The 24,480-nt window shown below is 36.2% G+C and overlaps 3 protein-coding genes across 4 annotated transcripts; 2 read left to right on the top strand and 1 right to left on the bottom strand.

Annotated features, from left to right (window-relative positions):
• The first annotated feature begins 725 nt into the window (after positions 1 to 725).
• golm1 (golgi membrane protein 1) lies at positions 726 to 8,542 on the top strand. The gene is made up of 11 exons (XM_079251465.1): positions 726 to 857; positions 2,665 to 2,806; positions 4,237 to 4,416; positions 4,614 to 4,668; positions 4,796 to 4,898; positions 5,086 to 5,209; positions 5,529 to 5,688; positions 5,770 to 5,988; positions 6,149 to 6,295; positions 6,529 to 6,627; positions 6,937 to 8,542. Exons 2-10 carry the CDS (start codon positions 2,678 to 2,680, stop codon positions 6,624 to 6,626), a joined length of 1,215 nt encoding a protein of 404 aa, XP_079107591.1. The 5' UTR covers positions 726 to 857; positions 2,665 to 2,677; the 3' UTR covers position 6,627; positions 6,937 to 8,542.
• A 2,226-nt stretch (positions 8,543 to 10,768) lies between these two features.
• Positions 10,769 to 12,058, top strand: LOC306764470 (kallikrein 1-related peptidase b11-like; the record flags this gene model as incomplete). The annotated part of the gene is made up of 5 exons (XM_079251644.1): positions 10,769 to 10,817; positions 10,996 to 11,158; positions 11,334 to 11,614; positions 11,697 to 11,836; positions 11,912 to 12,058. Exons 1-5 carry the CDS (start codon positions 10,781 to 10,783, stop codon positions 12,056 to 12,058), a joined length of 768 nt encoding a protein of 255 aa, XP_079107770.1. The 5' UTR covers positions 10,769 to 10,780.
• Positions 12,059 to 12,904: 846 nt separating this feature from the next.
• naa35 (N-alpha-acetyltransferase 35, NatC auxiliary subunit) lies at positions 12,905 to 24,332 on the bottom strand. Of its 2 annotated transcripts, none has more exons than XM_079251832.1 (23): positions 24,269 to 24,332; positions 22,048 to 22,173; positions 21,904 to 21,937; positions 21,627 to 21,741; positions 21,442 to 21,516; positions 20,307 to 20,474; positions 19,784 to 19,850; positions 19,615 to 19,658; positions 19,475 to 19,525; positions 18,923 to 19,006; positions 18,508 to 18,622; positions 17,954 to 18,132; positions 17,642 to 17,701; positions 17,380 to 17,486; positions 16,187 to 16,253; positions 15,851 to 15,949; positions 15,361 to 15,539; positions 15,132 to 15,268; positions 14,469 to 14,536; positions 14,248 to 14,388; positions 14,015 to 14,137; positions 13,625 to 13,705; positions 12,905 to 13,390 (listed from the first exon to the last, which is right to left on the bottom strand). In XM_079251832.1, the coding sequence occupies exons 2-23, from the start codon at positions 22,166 to 22,168 to the stop codon at positions 13,331 to 13,333; spliced, it is 2,175 nt and encodes a 724-aa protein (XP_079107958.1). In that variant the 5' UTR covers positions 22,169 to 22,173; positions 24,269 to 24,332; the 3' UTR covers positions 12,905 to 13,330. The 2 variants fall into 2 exon arrangements, with proteins under 2 accessions (XP_079107958.1, XP_079107959.1); XM_079251833.1 differs by having other exon boundaries at positions 17,380 to 17,435.
• Between the last annotated feature and the right edge of the window lie 148 nt (positions 24,333 to 24,480).

The following is a 24,480-nucleotide window of genomic DNA, read 5'->3' as shown; positions in this document are numbered from 1 at the left end:
TGAACAAAATGTCCAATTTTTTCATATATTTGTATATGTTAAGGTTATTGTCTGGGCTCTTCATGTTTCCAGCAGAATATACATACTCTGACAATATTTTGATAAATTTCTCTTGATGCTAACGACTTGGGTTATCAATTCCAGTTTATGATACATTAAATAAATACACAGAAGGAAAACAATTATTTAAAACATATGATGGATATTCCCTTATTGGTTAAAATACATGTAATAAATACTATTTATAATAATCAATACATGTTACATTATTCAATACAGTACTCGATAGGCATTTTGAGCTTCAGAAAATGAACCTTAAAAATTAGAACAGTAAGATGTTATAAAATTTAAATAAATTTCAGTGTTTAATATAAAAGAGAAGAAACATCTTGGTCACTGGACGCTTGCATGTAGATGTGATGCATTTTTAGTTCTTCGTAAACTACAGTATTCCGTGATCTGTCCTAGATCTGTTGACTATTAAAAAAACAAGCCAAGTGTTGTGACCTTGAAATAATAACACCAGTTTTGTAGCGAAGTTATTTTTCGTTACCCAGCTATACAAGCGAATATTACAAAAGTCATTTAAATGTATTTTAAAACGTTTACTGGCAAAAGTGCGCTACAACCTGAATGTCAAATATCATACGACAAGCAAAGGCGTCACCTGACCGTCCCAGCCAGGCAGGCAGTTCTCTGGCTGCTTGAACCGCTGTCATGTATACGAGCTAGCTTACAAGAGTTGTCGCGTTATTTCATGTTAGTGAAAGTAGTTGGGTTGTCAAACATACCACCACGTACCACTCCATTTCACGTAGCAAATATCTGTTTGTATTTTTTTAACTCTACCATATCGGGTAAGTAGAAAGCTTGTCTGCTAACGTCGGCCAAAGCTAAAGCCAACAGGGAGCAAGCTGTATTGCTAACGCTGTTAGTCTTACCTTGCAGTGTAGAGAAGCTTCCTTGGTTAATCAAGTAATAAAACTGGCCAAATAATGCACAGCTCATTCTAGCTATTTGACAGCATTTAATATCTTGTTTGAACTTCATTTATGCCGCATTAACATTGGCAGTATTGCTGTAATTGTTGATCTTCCTGACCTGCATTTAGCTTATCGATGATAGGTTTTTTTTTGTTTTTTTTATTTTTTTTATTTATTTTTGCTAACTGTAATAATTTTTACAAGGGTTGGAAAAAGTGTCTGTTTGAAGTTATCACGTTTTTGGTATAATCCCTCTCCGGACTCGTAATTATTTTGTAGCATTCGCCAGATTTTCTGTCATTGGTTGTTTTTGTTATTTTCGGATGGAGGTCGCCCCCTTTCGGACAGACGCTGCATTACAATGACTGTTGCTGTGTAACAGGAAATGATTTTTCTTTTTTTTTTTCTTTTTTTTTTTTTTTTTTGTCTTTTTGTCTTGTCCATCATTTAAGCAGGCAAAATGGATTTTCTGGATGCTGTATTCTGCTGGGCAAATTTACTTTGCCAAGGGAAGCATCATATATATAATGCTCCCCTTGATATTCTGGATTTTAATTTTATTTTTCTATTTATTTTGCATAATTGTTTGTATTACAAAGTTTGTACTGCTGGACCGAAAGGACAGAATAGGGACAGAAAGAGAATCGAAAAGAAGAGAAAACATAAAACAACTTGTAGAGAAAAAGAGAGAGAGAAAGGGGGGAAAAATGTTTGAAAAAGAGAACAACCTACATACATTTGCGTGTATATAAGCACACATATACACCCACTTATATATACACACATCCATACACCTATACACACTAGAGTCATGTTCCCCCTGCGGGAGGATGAAGCCATCAACTATCAGGAAAACCCAGAGCTCACAAGCTAAATTAGACACACAGGAAGAAAACCAGCCATTGTTAGTAAATGAACCTGCAGGCAACTTAGTGACCGTGTCATATGCAGAACATACAGAACATAGCCTAACATGGGGTGTGTTAGGCTATAAAATATCAGCGTAATTTTATAGCCTAATACACCCCAGTGCTTTCTCCTCTGGCAATAAATTGATTTTAATATTTGCTGCCAGAGTGCTTGGTTGTGGGTTTGTGTTCATCTTTATGAGGTTAAACCTGCATCAACAGGAGCAGTTTTTGCAACCTCAGTCATACAATTTGCTTTAGGAAATAAACTCTAGCATATATAGTGTTTATTTATATTATGCTAAGTATTCAACTTAATGCATTGTTTTCATATATGATGATGCACCACTGACAACCATTAACAACCATGGCATCCTTTTTGTTTGCTGTAGACATCTAACATTTGTCAGTGTGACCTGGAAAAGGTGGATGCCAAAGATGTTCTTTTGGATGTGATCCTGTTATTAAACACTTGTGCATGTATATAGTATTTATATGGTTTTAAGTAGGTTTTTATGCAGTTAGTTTTATGTGATATTTTTTGTTTGTTTTTCTGACATTTAAGGTGCAATCTTGGTGTACCATTTACTCATTAAACGTAGTCATGCTTACTGCCATTACAGGGGGATTTTTTTCATGTTTTAGATGAACATTCAAACCCAAGCAGTTTTGGAAATGTGGCTTCAACAAGTAAAATGTAGTCATTTTATTTTATTTAACTATACAAATAATGACAAGGAAATTGACGATTGCTGTTGTCTGTATGTGTCCAGTTTGTAGACTACAATGGGTGCGCTGGGGAATGGCCGTCGTGGAGGAAGATCTCCCCCTCTCATGATTGCAGCTCTAATCGCCTGTATATTGGTACTGGGATTTAACTACTGGGTGTCCAGCTCCCGAAACTTGGAACTACAGGTACGGTAGCTTGCATGTTTTAGGTTTTTGTGTCTTCTAATTGAAATTATTACAACTGTACTTTTTATTTAAATGGTACAAAACTAAAGACAATAGTGTCTCCTGAAAAAAGGATGTAATCAGTACAATGTGCTTTGATAAAAATCAATGAGTCCTTATCAGATTAAATGGTCCTTGGTTGATATGAATTGTTTATTGCTTTCCATATCTGATCAACCTTCATGTGTAACAGCTTGTATGCTCTATAATGAAGAAACACATCATCAATGTTGCTTCATTGGTGCAGACTTGCTACACAAAAATGAACTATTTGTTGTTCTCTGCACTGTGGTATGTTTGTGAGAAACTAGTTGACTGCAATTGCAAGAATTATAGAAAACTCAGAACAGTTTCAAGATGCTTATGCTACGCAGAGATGGATGCATGTATACAATTTCAGAGCACCTGAAGGTTGTATAGCAAAGGTAAAACTGCTAATTTCTACAGGTATGTCTTAGCAGTAAGGAAAATGCACTTGCATCACTACAAACATATTTATTAACATTATGATTGTTCTGCATAATATATATATTCAAATCAAATTCATGACAAACAGCATTACAAAGTCTTTACATAATAAATATTGTATGCACATTAAAATAAAAGAAGCCATTTAAAAATATTAAATTTTTTCTCATACAGTCACACATATGTACACTTTTTGTCTCTCGCTCTCTAACACATACCAACAAACAAACAGGAGGCGAGTACTCGCCTCAATTTCCCCCATTTTTCCATCCATCCCCAATTTACCTAAACAAGAACTCTAAAACATATTTTCTGCGTTTTAAATAAATGTAGGTATAAAAATACAAATAAAACAAAAAATTTAATAAATATATGGGCTGACACTGCTGTGGAGAAACAATGTTTTGGGGACTCATCAGCATATTTTCTTGCTCTGCCTGTTTTTGAAGTTTTGCCACCTCAGTTTCTGTTTTTGTTTAGATGATTTTTTAATGCCAATGTGAAAAACGTGAGGACATTTTCTTATGTCCTCGGCGTGCCATTTAGACAGATGTCCCTATTTTTATTTTTAAAAAATTTAATATGGTTTCACAGAAACGAAAGCTTGTATTGATCTTCCTTTATTCTTTCAGAATAAGTGGCTTAAAGATGAAACTCATCTAAACATAAGCAGTGCACTGATATTACTGTTGTAGTCTGAGTTTTTCATTGGTTCATTATTACCTAATTGCTTTCTGTGTTTCTGTGTTTATTTACACAATTAGATTGATGTTGTAATCACCTGTTTGCTCTTCTGTCTAAATGTTACAAGTATTTATGAGTCAAATATCTCTATTAAAATATTATGAGCTATTATGAGTGACATGAAAGTAGTAAATAACTTGAACTAAGGTTAACCTCTTATCTTTGGTTGCATGGCAAAGACCAAGCTGTATGAACTGGAGGGCCAAGTGCGACGTGGAGCAGCTGAGCGAGGAGTAGCTGAGATGAAGAAGAATGAGTTCCAAGAGGAGATTAAGAAACAGAAGGAGCATTTCAGTCAGATCGAAAGCTTTTACAAGAGACAGCTGGAGGGAGCTCAGACAACCTGCAGCGAAGAAAAGGTGAACATCACCACTAATTGTTGTCAAAAGCAGTGTCTCAGTGTTAAATTTGCACATGAAAAGGTTTCTTCTGAATCACCACTAAGGGCACATTCACATGAGATTATTTGGGTTTTCTTTAATGTTGTGGTTCACATTAAACAGCCAAATTATATTAAAGCTGTAAATATTTACATTTCCTGTGTTTTTGCACGAAGGCCTCACTACTGCAGAATATTTCCTTCAACACCAAAACCATCCAGGATCTTAAAGGTATTAGCCACTATTATTGTCTATCACTTAACTAAATAACTTCAGCAACCAGCAGAGCTCTACAAAAAATAAAACAAATCTGTTTTACAGCAATTCTTTTTTTTTTGTGTGTGTGTGTTTACTTCAGGTCAGCTGAATCAGCTGAACGATGACCTGGGGAAGCTTCAGAAAGAGCTGCAGAATTGCCAAGGCAACATCAACACCCTGAACAATAAACTCACATATGACATGTAAGTACAATGTTGTTTTCAACATTTATATTTATTCTGGGCTATTAAGGGTGTTGAAAAAGTAACCAAAATTAATCTTATGTGCAGCTTTGGGTATCATATATAAGAACTGTCATTGCTGCTATGAGTTGCCTCAGTCCAGTCGGTGTTGGTTAACATACACGTGTTTGTGTGTACACATGTGCAGGACGAACTGTCACTCCCAGGTCCTTTCTCAGAAGGAGCTATGTGACGAGAGAGTCGCAGCTGCTAAACTAGACGTTCAGAAGAAAATGGAGAAGCTTATCCCACCTCTAGTTGTCTCTTCTCATGTAAGCTGATTGGGTTGTTTTGACAATAAATTGTGTGCAAGAAAGGTTTTAACAGCTGCCAGAGAGGTGTCATGAGTCGACACACACAACTTAAATCAGAGCAGAGATGGCGTCAAAAGAGTAATTAAGTATAAGAAAAAGAACTGTCTATTTACTATGAATTCAAGTTGATGACAGCGGGTGTGTTGTGTGTTCTAGACAAGATTTATCCTCCTGTGTGTTCAGGCGTAAAACTTTCGTAACACATTGTGACACAGCAAAACAAGCTTGCTTATGCAAATGGTTGTGCATTTTTTAAACTGTACTTATTCCTGACCAGGAAAACAAAGAGACTGGAGCAGTAAAAGAAGCCAGAACAGTCACGACTGGGCTTGATGGGGTACAAGCTGTAACTGTTGTAAGCCACACACCAAGCCTTTCTCAGCCCAAACAAAACGAAACCTCTCAACGTCTGAGCAACAACATCATCCTGGACCAAGGTTTGTTTTTGTGTGTGTTTACGGTTGCATAACTTTAAAAATGTGTAAACCAAAGAAAACATTTCTGCCTTGTTTTCCCAGGTTCAGATGTTTTATTGGAGCAGCCACCAGCAGTGGATTCCTCTAAAGTGGTATCTCAGTCGGTTCCACCTGCTGCTGCAGACGAGCAGGACACAATGCAGTCACAAGAAGAAGATGTGAAAACAGACGAGGCTGATAAAGATAAAGATTTGAATAATCTGACCGAGGATAAGGATATGGAGGTGATGGACATTCATGAGGAAGGTGCTCAGACAGAAGGTAAAGACCACTGAGAGTTAAACTCATCAGTAGTTGAGCTTTGCTGCTAAACAGGTTCTCTGTCACAGTGTTTTGCATAATTTACTGTGCTTTTTTTCATTTCCAAGTGGGCAGGTTGCACATTTTTTTTATTAAACTAAATAGTTATTTATTCTTCCAGAAGCAGACCCTGGAATGGAAGGGATGCTGATTCGTCAAGGGAGGGTTGATGAGACTCCTGATGGTCAGAACCTTGAGGAACCAGAGGATTATGATGCAGAAGAGCAAGTAGTGGGTGGAATCGATTTGGAAAAGCAGCAGCAGCAAAGTAAATAGGCTGAAAATATCATTTTTTTGTGTGAATATTGGATAAAATCAAAATATGATGTAGATAAAATGCATGACTAAGTTTGCACATTTATTGTATCTCTGTGGGTGTATCTGCAGTAGGAACACTGAACCATTCCAAGTTGTTTGTGAGAAGATATTTCCTTATAACTGAACCCAGCAAATGAATATAGATATTTCTCATGTTTAATCCAATGTGTGACTGTTTTCTAGACAAAGACATGGAGGAGGAACTGGCTGACTACAATGGAGATAATGAGAATGAAGGAGAGTTTGAAGCTGATAAGCAAGCTGCACTTTCTCAAATTTAAGGTAAGCACTGAAAATGCACTAATATGTTTCTGACTGACATGTACTTGTGTTTTTTATTCTCAAAGCCATCGTTACACATTACACTAACATGTCACACATTCTCATAGCTATAAATTCAGTCAGTTTTGGTTCAATGATTTTAAAAAGATCTCAACCTGGTTTCCCTTTAATAGTAGATTGTAATTGTTGAGCTTCCCCTTACAGTACACATAAACTGCCATTAAATAAGTTGGCACGTCTGCAGCTGCTATTACTGTTATTGCTGTTACATTCATTATGTGTCATTGACAGAAGTTCATCTTCTTGCAGAGAATGATTTGAAGAAGGATCCTCGAATTAGAGAGCAGGACCTATTTGCACCTCAGCTCAACATTTCCATGCAGACAGCAAGACAGTACACTGAAAACAATACGATGTCAGAAAGAATTTACTTCGTTGAGGACGACTTGGTGGTTTACTCTCTTATTTCTTTCTGGGTTTTTTTTAATCATTTGTTATTTTTCTTATTTTCTCATCAACTATTTAGCTCTCGTAGAGAATGGCAAGAATGATTGGAGGTATCTGAAGACTTAACGCCCTTTGGCTTGAAAAGCGGAACACCTCAACATGCTTAAAAATCTGAAGATTTTGACGATGTGTTGACAGGTCCAATGGTCACTTGATCACAGCTGTGAGTTGAGTTATGTGCAGACCCTTGTAGGGTTACAGGGTGTGAAATGCTGTGACAAGTTTAAAAGATATCAGTGATTCCAGAGACATAACTCTGCCAGCAGAGGGCGCTGCTGCACAGGCAACACCTCGCCCTGATCCAGCAGTATGTTTCACAAAGCCTTAAGTGTCTCTTAGACACAGCTTTGCTTTCGGGTCAGTTGTCCAGAATCTGTTAAATATCAGTCAGCTCAGTAGCCTAACCCTTTTATACAACTGCAGAAAATAAAACATTTGTTGTTCTCCCTGTTAAAGTCCTCCGATTCTAGATTTTATGGATGTAATCAAAGGAAGTTTCTGTCCTAGATGATGCTGATGTCTGGATTTAAGTGTATTCTTTCATTGCTGTAAACCTTTTTGATGTAGGATTATTTCTGAGTGCTCATTGTTTAAATGTTTTGAATTTTTAGTGGCAGCAAGGCTTTTTCTCTGAGCTGTTTTTTTTTTTTTTATCACATAGGGTCACAAGGTTGAAGTTTTGCCACTTCCTACACTGAATTCCAGTAAAGCAGGAACATAGTTATAAGCTGGAAACGCTTGTTATATTTTAATTCATTACACATCGATGCATGCCTTATCAGCTCCGTTTTACCAGACAATGTGGATGTAAAATGTTGAGAAATGCAAGCAGTTCCTTGTTTTGTTTTGTTTTTTTTGTTTGTGCATACTGTCTCGGGTCTGCTGAATCTAATGTAGCTGAGATTGAGGAGGTATTTCTGAAAATTGCTGTAACATGAAGGCCAGTCCCACACAGCTGGAATCATGTGTTGTGCTTTATGGCTTCTTCAAGCCGTGGGATGTGAATTATTAAGTAGTACTGCTAAAATGTATTAATGTGTTGTAATTAAAGCTGCACTGAACTGGAAATAGTTGGATAAAGGCAAAGAACAACTAATTTTACATAAATCAAAGTGAGGGAATTTTTAGAGAAATAATTTATTGCTTTGTGCTTCTTGCCGGACAACGTTTCCTTTTCCAGTGACCTGAATTCCTTCTGGTTTTCATTTCCATGTTACTGATTATCATCAGTGATACATTCCAAGACTTTTTAAGCCTGTTGGCTATTATGTAAATGAAATGGTTTTGTTTGCCTATCTGAATGATTTTCTTGTTCTGTATCTTGTGGCTTCATTTCAGCTGGCAGGTAGATGGGTGTGCAGGAGAAGGTTAAAAAATGATTCCACCTGTTTATTTCAGACATCTTAAGCTCCACTGTTTAAAGAAAAGGTTACAGTTGTGAATCGCATGTCTGGCTGTTAAAGTTCAGCTGGCCCTGCATTATTGAATCTAATATATATATATATATATATATATATATATATATATATATATATATATATATATATAGATATAGATAGATAGATAGATAAAATTAAAAAGTCAAGATACCGAGGTTTTACATGCACAAGACCTTTTTACTTTTGACATGAAGGTGCAACACAAAAAAAGCTGAAGTTATAATGGTATATATGAATTATGGTATTCAAAAGCTTAACATAGCTAAATAACTCCAGTACTTAGCTAAAACATTCTGTTCTGCAGACTTTTCTCCAGTTTCTATGAAAGATAACAACCAGTAACATGTCAAATTCGAGGATACACAGCAAAGAAAAATGTCAGAATTCTTTAGCTGTCATCAAACTTAATTTTCCAGTGTTTTTCTGAATAGGATGTAATGTCATTTATTCACAATGTATGTTTTTCTACAATGTTTGACAACAAGGAATTTGTAAATCAGACTTCTCCTGAGTTCAACTTGGTTTTTCAACTTGATAAATAAGAAATTAAATTATTTGTATTTTATACTTTTTGTTTTCTATGTTTGTACTTGTTTAAGTAAATGTTCAGATACTGAATGGGAGTGCTGCTTGTATTTACTTTAGCTTAAAGTTTGTTGCAACCATAAGGCGAAAACACAGAAAGAGAGTACATCTTTTAGCAACACTTTTGAAGTAATGAACATTGTTGGCTTCTTTATTTCCTTATTTTCAGATTTTTATTGAACGGCCCTCTTCCACCTCTGCCTTTTTGTATAAAAAGTCTCATTTTGTTGGTTTTTTTGGCTTGTTAGGATGTTGTGTTGTGCTTTGTTTGTGAACTGAGAGATTTAGGAAATCCATAGGTTTTCATGACAATGATAAATAAAGATGTTTTTTATTACTTCTTGTTATTATTGGTTTTTATTATGTGAGATTCACTGGTTTGTTATGAACAATTTGTGATCCTTTGAGCAACAAAATAGCAAACATATGCATCACTATGTTAATTTAGAAAAAAAAACGTAATTGATGACATTAAAAGTTTGCAGATTTAAAATGGACAAACAGCATTAATGGACAAACTCTAAAAAAAAAGAAAAATCTCTGAAAAGGTTTCAGAAGTATTTATTTGAACAACTAGTTCTGTTTTTTTTTTGTGTGTGTGTGTATGCAAATAGGAGATGATGTGCAGTCAAATATATATGAGAATAAGATAATATTTCGTTGTACGGAATTTGTTTAAACGTCTGTGCGTGATCATTGACAAAATCATAACGGTAAATTCAAAATAGTGCAGGTATCTCCATTTTACTAAGAGAATTTCATTTAGTAGAAAAAAAGAATTTAGAATAGGTGTTAGTTTGATCATGCATCATTTAAAGTTTCACCTTGGAGCTGACAAACTACATAAATAGTTCACTGCTACTGATTTTTGTAATAAATAAAAACATACTTTATTTATGTTTTAAACTGATCTTTGTAATGCGGTTACTGTGGCATGAAACTGACAAAATGTTATAACTCATTCAGCTGTCAAGCAAATTATATTTCACTGACAACCTGCAGAGCATCATTTGGTTTTAACCTCTGAGCGTGTTGTATTTTCTGAAAATTGGTCTCAAATCAGTTGAAGCTGTTAGACTTGCTGTGTAAAAAACACAAAACGCAACTTTAAACTTGTTCAACGTACAACCGCACACAAAGGTCTCCAGAACAACAGATGGGATGTAGTTATTAAATGCTGTCAGATTATTTACACATGCTAATGCAAACAGGTTATAGTGGCAAAAAAAAACCCAAAGTGGTGCAAGACACCAAAATAAGTAAAATATGGCTGGAAACATGGAATATGTCGTAAAACAATAACATTATTAAAACTAACGGGCTCTGATCAGACTCTATATTTTAAAGATCACATGTTGCACTGGTGTGAAAAATCCTTAAGGAAAATTTCTTTTTCATTGCCTTCCTTTCTGTTGCACCAGTCTACCACATAACCTAACCCACCTCACTAACACTGGACTGTGACAACAGGTCTGCGAAATGAGATAAAGAGGCTGTGAAGAGCATATAAGGTTAGTAACAAGGCCAGCCAATAGGAAAGCCCTCCATCATCAGAGACTTACTATAAAATGATGAAGCATCGGCCACCCAGTCACCTGAAGAGATCTACATCCAAAGGAGACATGAAGCTTTGCTTTGCTCTCATTTTGTTCCTTGCTGGTCAGTAATTATTTTCCTCTCCAGCCACATTTAGATGTTTCATTTGTAGAAGTCATTTAGTTCTAAATGTGACCATTAAGATGCTTTATGATGTTAAGTTTGATGAGTGCAGCCTTTTTGGGTTTTTGTAAGTCTTCCATCATCTCATATAGTGTATGATGTTTTTTCCATTTTTCAGGCACTGCATCAGGAGACATTGAGAAAAGGGTTGTTGGGAGTAAGTCTTGTGGCAAACAGAGGCAGTACCATGTCAAGATTGACTCTCTTCAGGGTGGAAAGTCCTGTGGTGGAGCTCTGCTCAACACCCGCTGGGTCATCACTGCATCTCACTGTGCTGAACAGTAAGACAATGTCTCATCTTCACCTGTCCAAATGATAGACTAATTCATTTTTACTTTGGATATTAGAAAAGAAAAAAACTCATCCTATTAATTCTGTTATGACCCAAATGTAGAGAAATAACTGAAACTCTTTCATGAGACAGACTTTGATGGATTTACATGTTCTTTGTTGCAGGCAAGTGAAAGTGAAGCTTGGCATAAACAACGATGTGCCATTTTTTAAGAAGGTCAAGTTTTTCTTCAAAGGATCCTCCAAAAAGCTCGAGCAAGTGATAAAAACTGACCAACAGTTTGCCTATAAAGATGAAGAGGGGAAGCCCCATGACATTATGCTTATAAAACTGAACGAGGATGTGTCTGCCAAACTTCCCACCATCAAACTTCCACCAGAAGACTGTAAGAAACCAGACTTGAAGAAAGAAGTTTACATTGGAGGCATGGGACCAAAGAAAGCAGGTGTTAATGAGTATAAGACTCACACACTAAAACACACACTTGTTTTAATCTGAGTCACATTACTAATTTTTTAAATTCTCAGGATCAGAACCTCAGGAAGATGTGAGGTGTGCCATGACAAAAATGTCTGCATGTGGTGAGAATGACAAGCCTGATGCGAAGTACCACAGTGATGAAGGTACCACCATGTGTGCCTTTGAGCCTGGTGTGGAGACCTGCCACGTAAGCACCTACTGTTTTATTTATTTATCCATCTTGCTCTTCATTTGTATTAAATCTGCTAAATGTGTCTTGCAGGGTGATGCAGGGTCAGCTGTGGAATACCAAAACATTTTACATGGAATCATTGTAAGTGACCCCGTGGATAAGTGTGCAAACACCATCGTAATGCTGGATATCTGTTTCTACAGGAAGTGGATTGACGAAACTATGCGGAATAAATAGCTTAAGCACAAATGTCATAATTAAAAATAATTATCTGTTTCATTTAAAAATAATATAGTTTTTAGCTGCATTGTACTGCTCATTATTAAATGGAAAGTATAAATTCTAAGATGCATGCAGTGCATCACAATGTTATTGTTTTACCTAGAGAAAATATTTAACATTACTGTCTAAATTGCTGCTTTGCATTCCATTATTTTACAAAAATAAAGCTGTCTGTCCATTCATGCTTTATCTGTTATCAATTGTATTATAAAAGGATATCAGCGGTCATTTGCATAACTGTAAAACCACTTTCAAACCAGTTGTACTTAAGATAAGAAACTTTTCCCAGAAAAAGTTCCAAGAGAAATTTTTGACAGTGAAATAGACACGGTCCCACTCGTACCTTACCTCTAGAAAAGGCCAAGTATTAGTTTTGTGCCATCATAAGGGTGAAGTAGGAGATACTGACAACAGGGAACACTATGAAGAAAATACACAGCAAAATTCTCCCTTTTATTTCTAAACATTAATTGCTTTTCATCCATTATTTCATATTTATAACTGTAAAATATTAAAGTCATGTCTGTTTGATGGCTTTAAACTCTACAAACTACTCTACATGTAGTACTTTTACAGCTGTTAAACTCTTTCCATTTGTAGTGATATTTCATGCATATTGCAGGAATGACAGAGGGCTAATATTTTATTTATTGTGACCAGGTTCTGAACACTGAGCAATGTCCACTCCTTGCTTTAAGTGCCTCAAAGTGATGCCATGCAGTACTCACTTCAGTTACAAGATGCAAAAAACTATTTCAGACTAAATACCACCAAGACAAATCACACATACCATGAGGTTTTATATTATTTAATTATATGCACCCATTATCATTACAGCATTCTTGCCGAGCCTTCACAAGACTGTTCTGGGGTCAGCTTCCATCTGCCTTTTTTTTTTTTGGCACAACCACACCTTGGCTTATCTAAGACTCACATGTGCGCGCGCGCACACACACACACACACACACACACACACACACACAAACGTTCACAGATTTATATGTGGATCCTGTATCTTATTTAGGTCCAGTTGTGAGTTCTCTGGGTTTGTTTCTCATACAGCTCACTCAGGTAGAAAAAAAAACCCCAAATAAAATAAAACAAAACCAAAAAGAAGCAGACACTCATTTTCATGACATGACAGCTGGGAGCATCACAGTTAGACCTGGACAGAGTTGGGGCAACTGCACACTGAATTCTGGTGGGGGAGTGTCAAGTAGGAATTAATCAAATGATCTTGACAATAGGGAAGTATTTGTGTGCTGAGAAGTCAAACTCTGGGAGCACCTGAGGGGGAGGAACAAAATGATTTTAACTGAAGTAAAGTATTCACAACACTGAACAGCTGTCACAAAGCTGAAATAAGCAAATACAATGCAAAGAACTTCAAACAGCACATTTAACTGTACCAATAACTCACTTATTTTTTCAATAATATAAATTAAGGACAGCTTAAATTAAATAAAGCCTTGACTAAAGCAAATAGAAATAAAAAATACATGTAAGCATGTATTGTGTTACCTTGGTTTCCTTCTTGTGTCCTCCGGCCAGGAGCTTCATAACTACTATATTGGGTTTGGCCACCTTCAGTATGCGGTTCACCTGTTATTGGTAATAACATGATTAATTTAGCAAAGACGGAAAACCTGTAACAGAATCATATTTCAAGACTATAAATTGCCTCAGATTTATGAGGTCACAGCCCTGCTGGCAATGTTACATATACAAATGATTAAAAAAAACAAAAACAGAAGTTAGGAGTCATAGAATGACAAGGCTATGACTGGACTATGATAGATCTCCAATTGTACTGAAAAGATCAGCACTTTTTATGACCATTCTTATCTATTTAAAATTGGGCTATGTGAACATTTGTTCTGTAAAAGAAAGCAAACTTTTTCCCTTCCTGACCTCTGGGTCTGGGCTGGGCACATTTTCTAGGATGAGCTTGGCCTGCTGAAAGTGTTTGCTAGCTGCCAGGTAGAGGTCTGCAGAGCCAGGCGGAGGATTGTACTTCTTTAGATCTGACATTTCCTGCAACAGGAACAAATAGGAACAAAGTCAGATGATCCAAACTGTGAAAAGATAAATAGAAAATGAGAACGATCTTCTGGATGAATTACACCTAAAAACGTGAAAACTACCTTGAATTGGATGTAATGCACAGGTGGGGGGGTGACCACACTGTTGAAGGGAGCAAAGCGATGCTCATAGCGAACTTGCTCACTGTCCAGTTCAAACTGAGGCTTGTGTACTTTACCATCCATGTCCAAAGCTACCATTGTCTGCAAGCACACGGAGGCAGGAGGGTATATCATAACATTTACTCTGTCAAGGGTGAGGGGGGTCATGAATTTTTACTTACCTTGTACATGCCAGCACACATATTCTGGTATGCTTGACTCATGGTGATCTCCTTGCTGAGGGGACGAACTGGAAAATAATCCCAGACAGTATCAGAGTCGACTCTTAGGCCAGAGACTAAGGCTGCACGATGTTGGGAAAGACTTTTCTAACCCTACGATTTTTACTGTGATATGAAAAAATACAGCAATTTTTAACTGATGACTTGAATAGCAATTTAAATTATGCTGCATTCCTGCCATCTTGCTGAATAATGAACCTGCACTGATCTCACCTCTTTTTGTGAATGTTCAAAATATGGTTTTGGTCCAATTTATTCCAGTTATCTTTTTATTGCTTCCTTTTGTTGTGTTAGGTCCTGAGTAAATGTTTCTTTCTGAAATGTGCAAATGTGAACTGTGTTTTACCACAAAGGTTTATTTCCATTGTCAATAAGCAAAGCTGTGTGTCAGGTACCTTTGAAATCAAATCAAATTAATCAAATTAATTTGTCTCCTACATTGCAGGACCTGCAATGTGACTAGTGCACACATGTACATTGTGATGATGGTGCTCAAATAATACATTTTGCAGCTCTACTAAAAACCAATAGCTTAGCATCGCCTCAAGGATTTGCATGTTGTGATTTCTCTAGCAAAGACTTAAGATTACGCAGCAAAAGCACCTTTCTTCTTCTTCTTGGCCTTTTTGCTGCTGCGTCCTTTTAGCTGCTCCTCTAGAATGCGCTCTTCTGCCATCTGAGAGGAGTCTGCTCTACTTAAGGTGGACATCAACCATGCGTAAAGAAACTCTGAAAGGTACCTACAAAAACGCACACATGCATTAATTTCATTTCTGGCCTGCTACAGAGCCTCCGACAGCTACCGGATGTAAACAAACATATGAGCTCTTACCAGTAGATGTAATAGTATTCATGCATGCTATAAAGCTCCAGTTCAAAGCCACTCAACAAATATTGGATCATGATCCTCAGGTTATGGTAGAGGATCCAAGTGCCAAGACATGCTAGATGTTGTCGCTGAGGCTCAAGTTTCATCAGTAAGCTGTGCAGAGCTGCATCCACCTTCTCTGCCTGCAGGGCACAAAAAGCCTTCAGTAGATAGTTTGCAAATGATAAACTCACAACTGTGTGAATGAATGAGAGCCACATGAAAGTAATACGGTGCAATGGATTAATTAATGTTAATGTTAATTAACTAAAACATTTTAATCTGGTCTTCAGTGATTTGTGGTGAAACCTTTTTTTTTTTTTTTTCTCCTTTCTTCTACCCCTACACCCCCCATACACACATACCACTATACCCCCGCACATATGCACCCCCACAAGTGAAACCTTAAAAGTGGACCAAAAAGAAAAACGTGAAGCAAACAGTCGCATCTTACCTCATCCTGCAGTGTGGCAAACTCCTCAAGAATGTGCCCCAGCTTGTCTCTCTGGCGAGCTCGATTGTGTCCATGGATCTGTATGAGGCTGCAGAAAGGCTGCATGCACATGTAAAAACATTGTTTCTCCTTTCAGTTTAACTGTATTAGCCCTGGAAATATTGCAATGAGTTTTCCCCTCTTATTACTCTTTGTGATTAAAGTAGATGTAAACTGTTAAGCCATTCATTTAAAGTAAAGAGCTGTGAGTTATCTCTTGCTGACGTCAAAGCAATCCCCTCGCACACTGAACAATATTATAGCATCGAATGAGGTGAATTGGAATATTTAAAATACCCTGGAGCAGTGTGTAACAAAGGAGTCGATGTAGTCCTTGGCCTGATGGTTGTTGAACAGACAACATCTGGAGAGAAAAAAAAAAACACACAAAAAAATTATCCAAACTGTTACAGATACTAGCAACAAACTAAATATGCAGATTTACTAACGAATCCAGTGAAACCAGAACTGACAGTTGCAAGCACAGAAAATGTGAGCCGACTGTAACAGGTCAGAAACCTCATTATAGCATACTGTGTACGTCTGCCTGCTGGCCACTAGCATGAAAATAATCACGAAGTTTTACCAATTCTGTACAGATCTGTACTGTCTAGTATTGTTGCTGTCATTCTGCACTGCTGTCACTGTTAGTGATGATATGTACTGTGATCTTAGGACTGACTTAAATTCGACCAACTCCATTATATCATAAATTAAAATGCAGTAAATGTGATTTTTTTTCTCAAGTTTTTTTCCTTCTAAATATTAGCTGAACTTGTGTATTTGCAATTATTTGATTTTTTTTCCTCAGAGGAACATAGTTTTGTCTCTCTGCGTCTTGTCAAACAAACTGACTTCTTACAACAGGCTCCAGACTTGCTACAGGGCATCAGTTACCAACTGATGGTTTTGTTAGATCACCTGTCAGCCTATATTTTATCGCAGTAGGGTTGGAGTGATTGTATGACTTTTACTCACACAACCAACATTTAGACCCATCCTAAATGTCGATGGAGGGGATTCATATGGGAAAGTAGAGAAGTAGAAATTTATATCACCAAAAATAAAACAACTACAACACAAAAACAAACTGTTTAGAGACTCTTTGGTAATTCAGTTGCTGATCATTTTCATATTTTTAAGGACTGACCCACAACTTCTGTCTACTGGATGAAAACAGATCTGGAGCTTGATTTGAATGAAATTTGGTTAGAAAATTTTCTAACTAGTTTGGAAAAAACTATTTTTTAGTTTGGACTATATGTCATCTATAAATATTTGTAGAAAGCAAAAAAAGAAAAGAAAAGTAATAACCAGGAATGATTGCAAGTTATCATAAACAAACAATCCAAAGCAAAAAAAAACTACCTAAACAGTAAAACATAGCTGAGGTGGTGAAAGCGAAACAGCTCCAGTAAACTCAGCCATGATTGACATAATCTCTCAAACCAGTCAGAAATGAGAATAACCTTTTTGAATTTTAAACTTACTTATAAGAGAGGACAGGTGGGCTGACGAAGTATCTCAGTGCATCTTTAATCATGTCCTGCATGAGATGAGTTCCAAAAACTTTCTTATTGTCAATTAGGAACGTTGTCTGAATTTAGAAAAAAAAATAGGAAAAAGTTTTCATTGAAACCTTAAAAGTTTGACAGCATAAAACATAATGATTATTTAAAATTTTAAAAGCAATCTAAAAATAATGACAGAAATAAACATCTTCAGACACATAAAAACCACATATTGATGTACCTGTAACAAAGATCTGGAGAGCACACAGGGAGACTGCTCGCTGAATTCACAGAAGAAGTCCTTGTAAAACCACAATATTCAAGTTAGTATCAGAGAGCCTTTATTGCTAAAAAATATCTTGGAGATTGTATCAGTATATGGCATAGAGTGAAAAAGATTTAAAACTATTTTTACTTGTCTTTAAGAATAATTTGTTCCTTTTTTAATTCTTAATTTATTACATGCAACACCCATATTTTTTAACACAGAAGGCATGAAGACACAGAAAGAGCTTCTTTGAGGTTACCGAGAAAGTTAGAGTAATGTGTTTACCAGTATGCCATGCAGGTTTGTGGTGTTAATAACATCACACACAGTCTTGATGCGTTCTATGAGCTTGCTGAAGTAGGCCACCATGTCTTCCCTCTTAATAATCTTGGCATATCTTGGAAAAGTTGGAGGCAGCAGTCTCTGGTTAACAAGGGGCTCAAAACCCATCATGATGGGGTGATCTGTAAAATTCAGATGCAAAAAAGTGCATTGTATTGGGACACGGTTACCATGGTGATGATTAAACTGGATGAGTGTACCCACATGCAAAAGTATGCACTATGTTATACATATACATAATCGTAAACCTGTAGACTGCAGACATACACAGTCAGTTCTCAGTAATTACTTTGTCAACTTCCCCACTGGCCCTTTACACGCTGATGTGGCGTAAGAGTGACACATCTCTGCATTGATGGAAACATTCATGTCTAAGCGCATATCATATGATTGCAGCAGAGAGTATGAGCTTCAGTCTAAGTAGAAACACATTGTAAGAACAGAACATAATATATACCTTCACGTAATTTAAAAGTCTGTGTATCAGTGAGCATTACCTCCTTTTGTGGTGTCATTTTGTGACTGGATGCCATGTTGAATACTGGAATGAATGGGTGATAGCAGGTCAGCTGCCTGAGCCACAAGCTTCTGGGCTTCACCTACTGAGCTGGTCTGATAAAGATACAACAACAAAGAGAAAACCATCCTTATTTCATTGAAGCATTTGCACTGAGCATTAATAAAATGTGTACATGGATTAGAAAATGGGATAGACATTCTATACTGTTAGTTTTTACCAGATAAAAGTAAAAATAAATGAAGATTGTATTACATACTACATACTTCAATGTCCTTCAAGCTACATGCTACTTTATTACAATCTGAAATGTTTAGCATTATAAATGTTAGGACAATTAGACCTGTGTAGCCATTAGCTTGGCCTTTGTCTGCTGTTGTGTGTTTGTACATTACCTCCTTCTTAGTAAAGGCAATCAGGGCAGTCAGTAGAAGGCGTGTGAATTTGATTCTGTTGAAAAGCGCCAGGCACTGCTGGTGCTGCTCAAATAAAACATGGAACAACAATGCACAGCTATTAATACATATGTTCCTGGCTGGTCTTTTGACAAGAAACAAGAAGTTATAAACAGATTTTTATTTTTGGTTTGACCACCCAAAAAGTTCCACTTGGGGTCAGATTTGTGTTTTTTTTCCCCTTCATTACTATCGGGAACATCTGGAGATTTCAGAGTACTGCCTATAAAGGTTAACCGAGTCCCAGACTCCGACAGAAGAAATGTAGACAAAACAAAACATACAGTGAATGGGAATGAGGGCTTAGGGTTCAGTTAAGGACTCCTTGTGGGAAAACTAAGACTGATTTCTAAATAACAGTGAGTAAATCTGATTTATTACATGTAATTGTTGACTTCCATTTAGCCAGTATAAATATTACTCAAACTACAAGCCTTAAATAAAGAAAATCATTTAAAAAGACAACACACAGTGGTGAATAATCAGACTTACTTCCAGTTCAACCTCTGGGTTTCGCTGCTCACCCTGTCGGCTGCGTGTACTCTAAGACAGCAGGAGATAACCAATAACTAATGTGTATCAGAACACCATTTGTATGAACAATATCACTGTAAAACTTTACTGACAAATACCTTAACTTTCCTTTGTAACTCATCCTCCACATCTTTTAACATACCTTGTAAGAAAAACACAAGACAGAGAAAGAGAAAAATGACAAAAGCCATTTTGGTTCTTCTCAAATAATTCATTTAGTCAGCATCCATAAGGTGTCTACTGTAACATAAAATATAGCACTCCTACCGGTCACTCGAAGGTCTGTGACGTTATTGGCCATCTTGAAACCATAGGTCATGGCTTGGAAATCCTCCTATGGAGAAAGTGTTAGTCCAATAACTAATCAGACATTTGAATGTTTTTTATATATACACAAATTCACCAAAACAGTTAAATAATCTTTCAAACAACCTTCAAACTAAACTTTTTAAAAAATATATATTTTCTTTATTAATGGCCAATTTTTCCCTAGGGGGGTGTTGAGGTGGGCAATAACTTGATCACATTTACACTGGTACACAAGTTCACACCTAGAAGCTGCCAAATACAGCAACAGCTAGGCCTGCCTGTCATCAAGCAGCTCCAGTGGAACTCCATTGCACCACTTTAGAGTTAATGGGGGGTGTAATGAGTTATTACCCTTATTGTCCAGGGTTGGTGCTCTTTCATTTTTTAAATTTGCTTATAGTCCCACCCTGAAAAGCAAGGTATGTGCTAATTTTCACTGTGGTGACACAAACATTCTGACAGACTGGAGAAAACCGTTCACCTCTTCAAAAACAGCTGCCTTGTTGATTTTCTCTCGTGCAATGTCGCACACTTTCAGCATTCCCAGGGCAAAAGCTTTTAGAGCTGGCTCCTCAATCAGGTCGGGGTTATGGACATAAAGGCAGGTGAAAACAGTCTGGGCCAATGAGTGACCCTCCAGCCATGTAATCTAGGAATACATGCAGAAATCCGAAGCGGCTTTGTGATATACAACATAATAAAATAACAGCCTTGTATTTTCTAAAAACTGGCTTCTTGAACTGTTGATCCAACAGAGAAAACAGCTAAAGAGTACAGCATGTATCAAGATAAAACCTTCTGTTGCTAAAAAAATACACCGACTCACAATATATCTTTCTAAACACAATATTAGTGCAGAAACATTTCATCGAGAGCAGTTACATGATCAGTAGTCTAAAGCAGGGGTGGTCAGCACCAGTCCTGAAGAGCAACAGTCCTGCAAATGTTAGGAGCTTCCCTGCTGCAGCACACCTCACACACATCAGACCTAATTAGACTTGTGAAGAGCTTAACATTTGGGCTGTGACGATATGCTTTTGTCCTGATTCGATTCAATTCCGATTTTTTTGGGTGCCGATTCGATTTAAATTGCAATTCTCACAATTCTTTAATATCGCTGATTGTTGTAGATTAAAAACCAAAAAAACATATAAAACTTTTTTTTTTTGCTCGTCATTTTTCTTGATTTCAATTATGAGTAAACAAGACGGTAGGCAGATCAGCATCCTGCTGCTATAATGCCCAAGAAGACAAGTAAGAAGATCAATATAAATAATAAAAATGACAAAAATTCTATGATGGATTATTTTTATTTATTTGAAAAAAAAAATTTTTTTTAACAAAAAAAAAAAATTGTTTTTAAAATTGTGAAGCAAAAAAAAAAAAAAAATCCCAATTTTCGATTTGATCTTCCCACCCCCACTTAACATCATACTCTGCATAAACATGCTAATGACTCATTGATAGGAGTCAGGTGTGTTGCAGCAGGGAAACCCCTAACACCTGCAGGACTGGAGCTGACCACCCTTGGTCTACAGTACCTTACTTATTGTCTGTGTAGTCATTAATGTCTTTGTGCTCAGAAAATAGAATTTCCCGAGGAAAACCCAACTTACCAAACAGCAGAAACATGTATCAATGATCCCAATGAGTTCAGGAAGACTGAGATCTTTCACTTTGATCGCATCTTCCTGGAATTCACATAACAGAGCAATACAAAGTACTTAGAATGATCCAGCTGATTGTCTTGTTTTAATGTAAATAAATAATCCAGACAGACTTGGTGTCTTAAGGTCAGTACCTTAATAGCTTGTTCAAAATTGAGAACTTTCCTGTTGACTTGGTTTCCAATCATTCCAGCATCCATCTTAGGATCCATCATCTCTATAGCTGACATGGCCTCAAACAGTCCAAACCTGCAACACCACAGTAAGCTTAAAATTCAGATGCTGAAAAACTATTCATGAATTGTTAAAATAGCTTAAGTAAATATAAATATTGCGAAATTTGAATGAGTGCATTATATAAAAAAACTAACGAGCTATGTTTTGCATTAGAAAAGAACATGTGCTACTTACAGTTTGTCATGAAGCAACTCTCCAAGGTTCAACTCTGTGTAAATAAAGGATGAGAAAGCAGACTGAGTAAAAAAGGTTGTGTCAGTGTTATTTATAACTGCACACATCAAGACTAAAGCACACAGTCACGGACAAGGCATTTACCTTTGCAGGCACCCTTAAACTCATGAGTGATATCCACCCAATTTGCATTGTTCTTCATCTTTTCTGGGATGCCCAGCCCCCAGCCAGTATCATCATCATCAACTGTTGATTTCATCACCATGGTGACTATGAAAGAAAGACGAGGATTGGGACAAAAGGTTGAAATATTAGGGAAAAGATTAACCATCCAATACCATTAATGTGTTTCGGTGGATAAGAAATTTTGCTTGTGTAGCACTAAATAAAACATTAGTGGCTCTGATCATTGTGGATTTATCAGTTAACTCATCTGGACGGTAATCCAATCTTAAAGTTACTCTGTAAAATGTGGACCATAATTATGTTAATATTCAAACCTATGTTTCAATAATCAAATAATCACAATAGGAAAAAAAACATTGGGACAAAAAATGTTGTTCTACCTGTAAATAATAACATACAGAGGTTTGGTTTTGTGAGTTTGTGTAATTGTGAACTGTGATGAAAAAAGCAGAAATGCCTCATCCAAAAGTCAATTTATGCACGAAAAGATGGTAACTCTCATATAACTTGTGCCAAAGTCTCACCACTTAAATAGCTTGTTACAACTTGTTTTTATTCATGGCCTTTATTTGGAAAAGGTCAGATGACACCAATTACAGTTTAAGAAATACTCTGAATGCACTAAATCTGTCCCAGTAATCAGCATTGAAGCGGTCCACAAAGCAGCTTTCTACTACTCTGAACATAGATGATTCTTACAAAGCAGAGAAAGTGGAAATGTAGCAGATATTTTTTATGAAACTGTTTTCCTGGTTTGTAATGTCATTAAGAAAAGAAAGTTAATGTAAACATTTACAATCGTCCTCAAATCTATTTATACCCGCCCATTAAAGAAGGAAAAAAAAACAGCTGCCTGTGAAATCAGCTGAGACTGATAAAAGTAATAATAAATACAAATTTTATGAAAATCATTACATTTTTTTTCTGGTAATATGATAAAATAAAAATATGTTACATCACACAAACTAATATTTTGTTGAGCAATCCTTTGATGTTTCCACTACAGTCAGGTTTTTTCTGTACAATCAGATTTTTGCACCTGTTGACAGGTATTTTGTCCTACTGTTCATCAGAAAAGTGCTCTAATTTGTCCAAGACCAATTTGTTTGTTTGTTTGTTTTCTTTTTCACATCAACACAAGTTAATGATAAAAAAAAACAATGTACTATATCACTAAATTAAAATTTAACAATTTTTTAGTTGTTCCTTTATTTAGTCTCCCGTTATGTGAAATTCAGCCTTTTCTTAAATAAAAAGAGTATAATAAATTTGAGGACGACTGTTAGTTCCAGTGGAGGTCTGGAAGACAAAGATATGAAAAGAATTGGGCACATGGCTGCTATAAATTCAAATCAAAAACTTTGGTGACTGTATTTGAAATGTTTAGTGTTTGCACCCTGCATATCTGAGTTTAGTTTGCAAACACCCTGGTAATTGATCAAACTTTAAGGCGTAAGGCACAAAGTCAAGTAAAAGCTAATGCAAATCTGTACGCATATTGTGCTGTATGGTTGCTGTAAAAAACTAGTGGTTTCTGGTCAGGGTCATGGTAACATGTAAAAATGATATCCCTCAGGCTGCTGTGTTAATGTTAATAATAAAAGTTATATAATTGCATGTTTTAAAAGGGACATAGACTCACGTAAGCGTGAAAATGTAACGCATAACAATCTACATAATCTGTGAACCATTAAAATATTAACTTAATGCAATGTGAATTGACTCAATAAGATAAACTATAGCTCCAAAAGCAACATACTTAATTTTTAATTGTCCTGAAAGTCCCAGTCAGGCTTACATTGCTTCAACAACTTGAGGGAACCAACTAGGCACGTCAAACATACAAATAAAATTGATCGCTGATTTTTGTTTTCTATCGGCACTACTAACACATGCGTTAATAACTATATAATAACTTTACTGTTTTCAAACGTTCAAATGTGATGGAAAATGGTTGTAAGGTAGTAAAATGTGATTTAATGTTAGCTAGTTATCGTCAACCTTAAATTAGCTAGCTGGATACACCGTTTGCAAACAAGCTAATGTTTGTATCAGGGAATTTTTTTCTTCGTACAAAGCCTAATTGTGCATATTAGTATAATCTATTCCCCTTATATTAATATAAAAAACACAAATACTTTTATTAAAAAGCATATATTGATTGTAAATCAGCACATACCTTAATTTCCTGTAGTAACCATGTAGCTAATGAAAATCCCTAAGGAGACAGTAAAGTCTGGCGCATACATTTTACGTCATACACCATCGTCAGAGTAGGAACTGTAGTCCTTCAGAAAAATGGTAAAGTTTCTACACCGAGGAACGCAGTTGTCCTAAAATTTCCAGCAGACGATATAAAACAGTTAAAAAATTATGTTACAAGATCCAGTT

The sequence above is a fragment of the Telmatherina bonti genome, assembly GCF_933228915.1.
Source record: "Telmatherina bonti genome assembly, chromosome: 13".
Classification (NCBI taxonomy): Eukaryota; Metazoa; Chordata; class Actinopteri; order Atheriniformes; family Telmatherinidae; genus Telmatherina; species Telmatherina bonti.
This window is presented reverse-complemented; position numbering and strand designations above follow the sequence as displayed.

Excerpts from the sequence above, each read along its gene's own strand:
- golm1 (XM_079251465.1), top strand. The coding sequence starts at position 2,678 with ATGGGTGCGCTGGGGAATGGCCGTCGTGGAGGAAGATCTCCCCCTCTC. Across the intron at positions 2,807-4,236 it reads CCCGAAACTTGGAACTACAG|ACCAAGCTGTATGAACTGGA; the intron begins GTACGGTAGCTT and ends TGCATGGCAAAG. Across the intron at positions 4,417-4,613 it reads CAACCTGCAGCGAAGAAAAG|GCCTCACTACTGCAGAATAT; the intron begins GTGAACATCACC and ends TTTTGCACGAAG.
- naa35 (XM_079251832.1), bottom strand. The coding sequence starts at position 22,168 with ATGGTGATGAAATCAACAGTTGATGATGATGATACTGGCTGGGGGCTG. Across the intron at positions 15,540-15,850 it reads TTGCCACACTGCAGGATGAG|GCAGAGAAGGTGGATGCAGC; the intron begins GTAAGATGCGAC and ends TGTGCCCTGCAG. Across the intron at positions 13,391-13,624 it reads GACACAAGAAGGAAACCAAG|GTGCTCCCAGAGTTTGACTT; the intron begins GTAACACAATAC and ends CCTCCCCCTCAG.